We start from the raw sequence: 9,466 nt of genomic DNA, 5'->3' as shown, positions 1-9,466 counted from the left end.
AGATTTTAAAAAATGGAGTGAAGAAGATGAATGTTAAAAAGGGAGAATGGGATGGACAAAAGAAAATACTTTCTGTGATTAATGAGTCAATTAACTTATTAAATATTGAGTTTAATTTTTATAATATGCTAATAATGAAAAAAAAGTGTTCTTTATGGAATAAACAATAAATGATACTATTTATTTAAATAATAGTTAAAAAGGGATCAAGCGGGTTAAAAAGCCATAAATAATCTAGCCCTCTTTCTCTCTATTCATTTGTATAGGTCACAATTAAAATAGTAATTTCAAATTTTCAAATTCAGTAAAGTAGCACACTATTGACCCAATTAAATTTCTTATTTAATTTTTGAAAAAGAAAAAAAAATTAAACAACTTAGTAATTCGCATTTTTTGATATGGGCACAAATAGAGATGTAATGTCTCAAACTCGTTGTTATTTAAGTTTTTTTCTTAATTTTTTAAGTCGGTGTTCACACCTACTTTTGAGTCTCATTAATTTGAATTTGTGCCAAAAAATCTCATTTTAAGAGTAAAGTGATCCTTACCAAAGTGACTTTATTATCCTTTTGTGGTTGCTATTTAAATTAGATCTCCCCTCAATCCTCATCCTTTATTAACTCCGGAAAAAATGTCAATTATGTAATAGTTCACATTCAACCAGATTATAAACACACTTTATTTTTTCCAATGGACATGTGTGCAATAAGGATGACGACTGCAATGAACAAATGTATTGCATATATGGAACTCGAGCATGTTACGTGCTACTGTAAACTTCCTTCATATCCACCTACTTATAATGAACTAGAGGATCTCGAAAACGACCAAGACTAAAATAAACAATAGCACGATCCACAAAATATTTTGTATTTACGTATAATATAAAAAGGGCCGTACCCTTGAAAGTATAATGTAAACAGACTGATTTCTGTTTTTGTCATCATTTAGAATGATCAATAAAAGTGCCCTATCTTCATTCTTTTGGAATATGGTCCATTCTTTTCGATTTTGTTACCGCACAACATTGCATTTTATAACATAAATGTCTCTAAAACATAATTACAAGTAATCAAATGATGTTATGAATCACCTTTAGAAAAATCAGAAATCAAATGATTTCATACCATAAACTCCCCGGAATGAAAGTATCTACCAGAACATGATGATCAAGTTAAATAAGCTATCTCAGAAGAACATGCTAATCAAGATATAAACTCAAAATACTTAAATGGAATGATAACACCACACGAATAGTCTCACACAGATCGTAAACTTCTGTAAAAAGGTGTCTTATAATGGCTCCAACAATTTGATACTTTGTGAATTAACTGTTTTTTGTACAGAAAACAACCACGAACATAATTTGCTCTTGAACATGATAGCCCCGAACAATTTTTCCGTTGATTTTGGTCAAAGTATCCAGAATCGATTGACCAGATTCAATACGGATCTCATATCCACATCTACACCCATGTCGTGTTGATACGGATACAACACCCAAAATAAAGAGTCCGAGCAACTTAAATTAGTTCACATGTACGAAAGGAGTATATTTCAAAACAATGTCACACCTACATTAAACTAATTTCTCCATCCCTTTTCAATATTTTGCAATAACAAACAAGCTCAACGAGTTATTTATTCTCACACTCGAAGATATCAGCACCACTGAATACATATTTCAAAAGGATTTTCCACTACGGCTAGAAAAATAAAAGAAAAATACTACTACTAAAAGAGTATTACACATAGAAGCAAACTTTTAAGTAAAATAAAAACCTCAAAAATACAAAATGCTACTCCACTTCAAAACTAGTTTACATAATATGCTCTACTTATATAGACTCTGCATTACTAGAGAAAATACCTTGAGCTAATGTTCGAATACCAAACGCTACGATACTGAAGTACCAAGCTGTGTTGCCTGAGCTCTCCAAAAATATCTCTGGAGGTTTGTCAGATTCTCTAAAAATAGTGCATTTTTAGAGAATTTGAATACGGATGCGATATCATTTTGAAGAGTCCACGCAACATAGGTACCACGTCCTCCTAGGACCATAACTTGTAGTCTATCTTGCTGTCACTTGCCTTGGAGATAATCCCTCTTCTGATATATCAGAAAACGGATCAATACTTTTAGACAAAGCATACACAATTTCCACCATACTAGGCCTTTTTGAAGGATCTTTATTCAAACAAGAAATGGCCACAGACATCACATTCATAACACTCTCCATTGTACATTCCTCTCTAAGAAGACTATCATCCATCCATTCTTGCAATTTCTTCACTTTTCTCTCTTCACTCCCTTCCAAGATTTCGCCAACTTTAGCCCACAAAACTTTCCCTTCATCGTCGATAGCTTCTCTCCCTGACATAAGCTCGAGCAACACAACCCCGAATGAGAAAACATCCATTTTAGTCGATACAATACCATCGGTGAGATACTCGGGGGCAATGTAGCCCTGAGTTCCAACAATGTGCATCGTTATAGCATTGCAGCCTGATTTAGCAAGTCCAAAATTGGCAACTTTGGCTCTCATGTTTGAGTCTAGGAGAATGTTGCTACTCTTAATATCTTTGTGTACAACCCTTGGTCTTGTATGTTCATGGATATATAAGAGACCATTTGCAACATCAGTGGCTATTTTTAACCTTGTTTTCCAGCTCAATTTTTCTTTTATGCCCTCGTGAAGCCATGAATGTAATGAACCATTCTCAACATATTCATAAACTAAATAGCAATTTGCTTCTTTAGGGTCTATGCAAAAACCATCTAGCTTCACTAAATTCCCATGGTTCACCTACCAAAAACATAAAAGGGAAAATCATTAAGTAGGTGTTTGAACTTAAAAATTATAATTTTTGAAAAAAATAATATTTGGAGTTAAATTGAAAAATAGTATTTTTAGTGACATAAAAATAAGACAAATAAAGCACTAAATGCAACAATACTGCAAGAGAGGTTGCAAAATAGGATATGATGACGTTTCTTTATTGAAATAGGTAGGCTAATAAAATCAATTCAAAGTAGTACAGCCAAGCTAAGCTAAAGTAGTGGAGTATTAGATGTAGGTAGCCACACTCAATTGCAACTAACAAACTTGAGGTCATAGGGAAAAAAATTCATTTAATTTGGTTTGAGTTTTTGTTTTACTTAATCTTTTCAATGGCAAAGTGTTCGTCTTTTTGCGTTTAATTCAGTTTATGCGCACAACTATTTCATTTGATACCTACTACCTTCCACCAATAAATGTACCAAATAACTCTATACGTCAAAATTTAGGCATAGACATATAGAAGAATTACTTAATATATTTTTTTCTCCGTTAAAATTTAACTTAGATTTCATAATACTTCTTCTATTTCATTAGCCACTATTGTTAATTTTTGATATACAATAACTTTGCTTATGGGTCCATTACCCTGCCACCCACCATTCTTGTTAAAAGGGGTTTGAGGGATTGGTAGGGTCTCCTCACAAACATCAATGAAAAAGAAAAAACAAAAGGTGAATAATTGAGGAACAAATAGAAAAAGTTTTTTAATGAAAAGAACAAATAAATTCAGGATAGAATGGTGTTGATTAACTTAAATAATATATTATTAAATTCAAACAGGCATAATAGTCCACTTGAATATTATAGTCCTAATGACTTAAGAATACGACAGGTCACTAAACCTCACCAATTTTTAATTAAATACTTTGGAGGAAAATCTTTTCTGCAATGGAATTCTAACATTAGTAAATTCTCAATGATGCAAAAGCAATTCTAAAGTGGAGGTTTAAATTTGACAATAAGGGGTCGTTTGGTACGATACGTAAAGAAAAAATAATTTTGGGATAAAAATTTAATATTGTCTTATTCCTTGTTTGGTTACTAATTTTGGAATAAACTATCTCATGATTAAAAATAGTATCGAGATAATTTATGTAATGATAAGTTATCCTAGGATAAAATAGTAAAATTGATAATCGCAGGATTAGTACAATACATCAAACAATCAATAAAAAAATAATATCAGAATAATTAATCACATCATAACTTATCTTCGAACCATTATACCCCTCGATAAAGTAGGTGTAAATTTTGAAGCTAATGTTCTAAGTGGGCGTTTGGACATAAGAATTGTAAAATTCTAAAGTAGGGGGAAAAAATTTCTAACTCAAATTGGTATTTGAAATTTAGAGTTGTATTTGGACATGAATATAGTTTTGGATTGTTTTTGAAGTTTTATTAGTGATTTGAGTGAAATTTTTTGAAAATTGAAAATTGAAAATTTTATGAACAAAAAACGCTTATTTCCAAAAAAAATCAATTTTTTTTGAAAAAAAGGGGAAAAATTCTTATGTCCGGCTCTAATTACAGCGGAAACAAAAAATTATTAGGAAATTTCCTGAAAATTAGCAGATAGTCAATAGAACAGTTCACAATAAATAATTTATGGAATAATCGTAAGCACAAACAAACTCCAACTCCACAATATTTAAGAAAAATCTAACTTTTTACTGGTGTCTTGTTGGGATGAATACAAAGGCTTAATTAAAGTATAGAATTGGAGTAAAATATTTACCTTTTGGAGGATCTTGAGCTCCTCACGGGCATTCCACTTCATTTTCTTGATTGCAAACACTTCTCCATCAATTATACCTTTATACACAGACCCTTGAATCAAACACCCTTCATCAAATCCATCTGTTGCTTCCCAAAGTTGTTCAATTTTATACATTTTATACTTATCTAAACAATCTGAAACATCAGCCATTAAATTCACTTCAACCTCCTTATTTAAAGACTCCTTTTTTGATCCAAGATATAAGCTTTTCTGCCTTTCCACATCACTATACTTTTCTCTCTTACTCTTACCTGACTTCTCTCTGTAACCCCATAAACCAGCTAACAAAATCAGTAGCAGCCCAGAAATTCCTAAACCAATAGCTAATCCTATGACTGTTCCTTTCTTGTCATTTTCTTGTACTACTGTTGTATTTGTGACAGGTGGAGGACCATTTGAAGCTGTTGGTTGTGTAATATTAGGAAGTTTAGACAGTGGAATGAAAAGGGTATCAAAAATCTTGGGATTATTTCCATTAATTTCCCTTATAGATTGTGGGGTTGTTCCAAATCTTGAAGCAATTGAAGAAATGTTGTCAAAAGGTTGAAATACATAACTAATAAGATATCTTGGTTGGTTTTGGTTTTGGGGTTGTGTTTGTGTTCTGTTTGGACACTTACAAAAAATTGGGAATTCTATGGCTTGACCTATGTCAATATTTTCTGGTACAACAGTTGGATTAACAACCTCAGCAGATTGAAAAGTTGTAAGGTTTTGGAACTTAACAGTTGAGATCATGTACATAGTATCACCTGAGTTGAAACTATAGTTAAGGCCAGCATATGAGATGTTACCAAAAGTGGTATTGATGTTGTTACAAGAACAAGTGATTGGTACTAAGAGGGATTGGTCATTGACTAGAGTTGTGTTTGGGGTAGAAATATTACTGGGGTTTGCAATCATAAGCCTACTTATTGAAAAAAGATCACCAATTGAGGCTAAATCAAGAAATTCTGGTCCTCTTGCTCTGTAAAAGACATATGTTTGACATGGATAAAATTGGCTTGGATTACAGCTATAGCCTGTTGTACTTGGTGCATCTTGTGCATAACATAGGTTTTGATTGTACAATAGGAAGATGATGAAGAAAAGAAGTGAAAAAGTACCATACATAGGCTTGATTCTCATTTTCTTGGTTTGTCTTTTGTCTTGTGGAGAAAGGTGTGTTAAAAAATATAATGGAGCTAAGAAGTTTATATATACAAAATTCTTGTGTTTTTCTTATAGTCTTGGTTTTTGACCATTAATGGGAGATAGGTTTTTTTTTTCATTTGATTGGTGTTTGTTGTTTAATTTCTCATATGGTCTTGTCTTGAACATTGATGGAAAATGTAGGTTTTCCAATTTGAAGGTCCCACATAGAAGACATTTTGGTCAACTTTATTGCAGAAAATACTCTTATTTATCTTTTGTTGTTTTCTGCAAATTATTAGACTGCAAATTGTTTTCACATGTTTGGACTAGTTATCAGCCTTTTAGACACATCTTTTTCTAATAAAGTAGTATAAGTATATATAAAAATATCACAACAGTGGAACTATTAGAAAATTAAAAGGGTTTGGCTTCTTTATGATTGGACTGTTTATTGGACTAGAAACTCAATTTTCTTGTAGTATGGAAAAATATCATATTATTATAAAAGCAGTGTTAAGACAAAATTATTTTCCAAAATCAAAAGCCAACTTTGGTCAAGAATCCTATAATACCAAATTCCAAATTCCATTGCTTTAAAGGACCCTGAGAGAAACCGTACGAAACCTCAGTTTAATGAATTGTCGTGTCTCAATATAATTGGTGGATGACTTGGATATATATTGGAAGACCAAGACTTTTAAACTTGACAATGGTGCCTCGGCTATATAGGAATCTAACTTTCCTAGTGCTTACACAAGAAGGGCACAAGGGTTACAGACTCTCACAGTGACCACTTTAGACAACAATCAGTGGTACATTGTCTCCCATAAGCTACTTTTTCTTTTTAAATAATAGTGGTGTATAGACTCGTTTACCCACACGGCGATTATTTTACCTTATACTTGCTTCTGCCCACCAACAAGCCAAGAAAATTAAGCCATCCGTAATAAATTCTGTCGCTGCTCTAGTTCCTCTAATCTGACAACAAAAACTAATTTACAACAATAACGATAGTGTAGTCACACGAGTGGGTTCTGAGAAGGGTAATATGTACGCATACCTTACCCCTACCTTAAAAAAATAGAGAGTCTGTTTCTGAAAGGCTGTTTCCAAAAACTAATTTACAACATTAACTAATTATGAAAAAGATATCATTCACATGAAATGTCATATATACATTGATTATACAACTAAATCGACGATCCGAAACACAATTTATTTCATTGTACTTTTATCTTTTTATGATATCATCCTTCTGAAGCTTAACAGTGAAATCCCAGATATCACCATATTTCTCATTGAATTCCCAAATATCCATGGTGTTATAATCCGATATTAACTTGTCTCGAGCTCCTCGTTCCATGTTATATATCTGAGGCTCAAAATTGTGAGCTTCACTTGGTTTGTCCATCTCAATAATGCAAAACACAATTGTAAACACAGCTGCTCCAATATATAAGTACTCTCCCTGCATGTCAAGAGGTGAAAACACCAGACTTTAGTTTGCTAGAAAAGGGCGTTTTTGAGTGTCAAATTTCGTCGACTTACTGGAACATTGAAGTACATTCCAGCAGCAATTGCCGGTAGGAATAGCCATGAAATAATACCTATTTTGGAAACACCAGAAAACAAGGTGAACTTTATTACGTGAAATGCAGCAACAACAACAACGGCAGTATAATCCCACAAAGTGGGGTCTGAGAAGTGTAGAGTGTACACAACCTTACCCCTACCTTGAGAAGGTAGAGAGACTGTTTCCGATATACTCCCGACACAAGTAAAGATGAAAAGAAATAGATACTATTATGTGAAACGCATGAATAAATAAACGGACGTTAACGATCATATGGTTGGTAATGTGTTATATATACCTTGAAATCCTCTTGGTGGTGCAACAGCTTCATAATCTTCTTTTATGGATTCCCAAAATGTAGCTGCAATGCAAGTTCAAATCATGAATTTATTCCACGGATGATAGGACTAACTTATCAGATAGCTGAGATCATATTGAACATAAAGATCAAAAGTCTTTTATCACACTAAAGCCAATAGAGAAATTAACAAGTAAATTAAGTATTTCCTACATTTCTATGTATGTGATAGAGTTCATTTTAAGAGATTAAATTGACCAAATTTTGTTAGAATAAAGCAATATTAAGTTACATAATCTGGAAGTCTGAACTTCAAAATGCTATAGTTTTTATAAAAGTTGGGATCAAGTTAACTCCTAGCAGAGGAGAGCCCGGATTTGAACTTTATGAGATCCAAAATCTAAGATAGCGACATTAGGTGTTTGTAACTAGTTCTGAATTTAATTTTAGCACACATTTAGTGGATTTCTTCATACAAATACAGGGTTTGGACTAAAGTTACTGGGTTCGACCGAACCCGTATGTACATAACCTTCTAGCTTCGCCCCTGACTACTAGTTTGGACATAAATTCAAGTTTTCTGAAATAGAATTTTACATATTTATAAACTATACGGAAAGTAATATAAGCCATCAAAGTTAATCATTCATATATTAACAAAATTTTGAGAAAATTGCAGTAAAAAATTGTTTAATTCCCTCTAATAGTAACAGTGTCATATAAATGGGATTATGTACCTTTATCTTCACTCTCAAAATAGGTATGATGATCATCGTACTTCCCAAACACAAAATCTTCCTGCAACAATTAAAAAAAACAATTCTTTATGGCATGCCTATCTCCAAATTCATAGAACAATAATTAACAGATTCGAGTCATAGAAACAACTACTAATGCTTATGTTCGGGGGCGAAGCTACAATCTATCAATGGTGGTCAATTGACCACCCTTCGTCGAAAAATTAAATTGTGTATATAGGTAAAATATTAGGTATTAGAGGTATATAACATATATGAAACATCCTTTATCGGAAATTTTATTTTTCATTTCTTTCAAATTTGAACACCATTGGGAAATTTCTGGTTTTGCCACTGCATGCGTTAAGGTAGACTGTCCGATCCACATCACATCCTTTGGGGTGTGACCCTTCACCAACCCTACGTGAATGCAGGATGCTTTGTGCACCGAGCTGCTTTGTAATTATGAATAGATAAATCAAAGAGGGATAGGGAAACATTACAATTTCAATGCCATTAGTTCTCCATCTATCAACATGATCTTCATTAATGTCTGGTTCTATCTCCGTTAACCCCGCATACAATCTTGTTGATGACCTCATTCCATTACATTTTGTGCCAATTTTCAAAGAAATAGAATACGGGTTTCCTCGAAAAAAAACATTATATTTTAGTTGAGATTCTCCAGATTTTGTTGACAGTACTGGATTGGGAACTGGAACAGTGGAAAGTAGGGATACTGTTACTGAATCCGCCATGTTTATTGAGCCAATATTTTTGTTTCCTTGGTTATTGTTTATTCTGCTGGCATCTCTTGTTTTGTATTTTATCCAAATTTTGAATGGTAACGGCCATGCGTGGATAAGGCTATATATTATGGTGGCTTATATTTTCTTGGCTCTTATGTTCTTATTGTTTACTTTATTATGTATTAGTACCCGCGCGATGCGCGGACACAAATCATGTCAAATTGTGATGTAGATTATTTAAATCATGTGCAAATAACCTTAAAATATAAACTTTCTATATAAAAATTATATAATCATTAGATATGAATTAAAAGCAGGATATAAAATTACTGTTCAAATTTCGTAGTGGACAAAC

At 32.7% G+C, this 9,466-nt stretch overlaps 2 protein-coding genes across 2 annotated transcripts; both read right to left on the bottom strand.

Annotated features, from left to right (window-relative positions):
• Positions 1-1,626: 1,626 nt before the first annotated feature.
• Positions 1,627-5,829, bottom strand: LOC138899395 (serine/threonine receptor-like kinase NFP). The gene is made up of 2 exons (XM_070185611.1): positions 4,579-5,829; positions 1,627-2,807 (listed from the first exon to the last, which is right to left on the bottom strand). Exons 1-2 carry the CDS (start codon positions 5,746-5,748, stop codon positions 2,073-2,075), a joined length of 1,905 nt encoding a protein of 634 aa, XP_070041712.1. The 5' UTR covers positions 5,749-5,829; the 3' UTR covers positions 1,627-2,072.
• A 1,031-nt stretch (positions 5,830-6,860) lies between these two features.
• Positions 6,861-9,200, bottom strand: LOC104086298 (photosynthetic NDH subunit of subcomplex B 5, chloroplastic-like). The gene is made up of 5 exons (XM_009590533.4): positions 8,866-9,200; positions 8,363-8,423; positions 7,626-7,688; positions 7,303-7,361; positions 6,861-7,222 (listed from the first exon to the last, which is right to left on the bottom strand). The coding sequence occupies exons 1-5, from the start codon at positions 9,118-9,120 to the stop codon at positions 6,986-6,988; spliced, it is 675 nt and encodes a 224-aa protein (XP_009588828.2). The 5' UTR covers positions 9,121-9,200; the 3' UTR covers positions 6,861-6,985.
• Positions 9,201-9,466: the final 266 nt, after the last annotated feature.

The sequence above is a fragment of the Nicotiana tomentosiformis genome, chromosome 9, assembly GCF_000390325.3.
Source record: "Nicotiana tomentosiformis chromosome 9, ASM39032v3, whole genome shotgun sequence".
In the NCBI taxonomy this organism is placed as follows: domain Eukaryota; kingdom Viridiplantae; phylum Streptophyta; class Magnoliopsida; order Solanales; family Solanaceae; genus Nicotiana; species Nicotiana tomentosiformis.
The sequence above is the reverse complement of the archived record's forward strand: the minus strand, read 5'-3'. Positions and strand labels throughout refer to the sequence as shown.

What these genes read in the sequence shown, in the direction of transcription:
- LOC138899395 (XM_070185611.1), bottom strand. Translation starts at nt 5,748, where the DNA reads ATGAGAATCAAGCCTATGTATGGTACTTTTTCACTTCTTTTCTTCATC. An exon ending in AGCTCAAGATCCTCCAAAAG is followed by an intron (nt 2,808 to 4,578) that starts GTAAATATTTTA and finishes TGTTTTTGGTAG; the next exon opens with GTGAACCATGGGAATTTAGT.
- LOC104086298 (XM_009590533.4), bottom strand. Translation starts at nt 9,120, where the DNA reads ATGGCGGATTCAGTAACAGTATCCCTACTTTCCACTGTTCCAGTTCCC. An exon ending in TTTTGAGAGTGAAGATAAAG is followed by an intron (nt 7,689 to 8,362) that starts GTACATAATCCC and finishes CTTGCATTGCAG; the next exon opens with CTACATTTTGGGAATCCATA. An exon ending in ACCACCAAGAGGATTTCAAG is followed by an intron (nt 7,362 to 7,625) that starts GTATATATAACA and finishes TTTCCAAAATAG; the next exon opens with GTATTATTTCATGGCTATTC.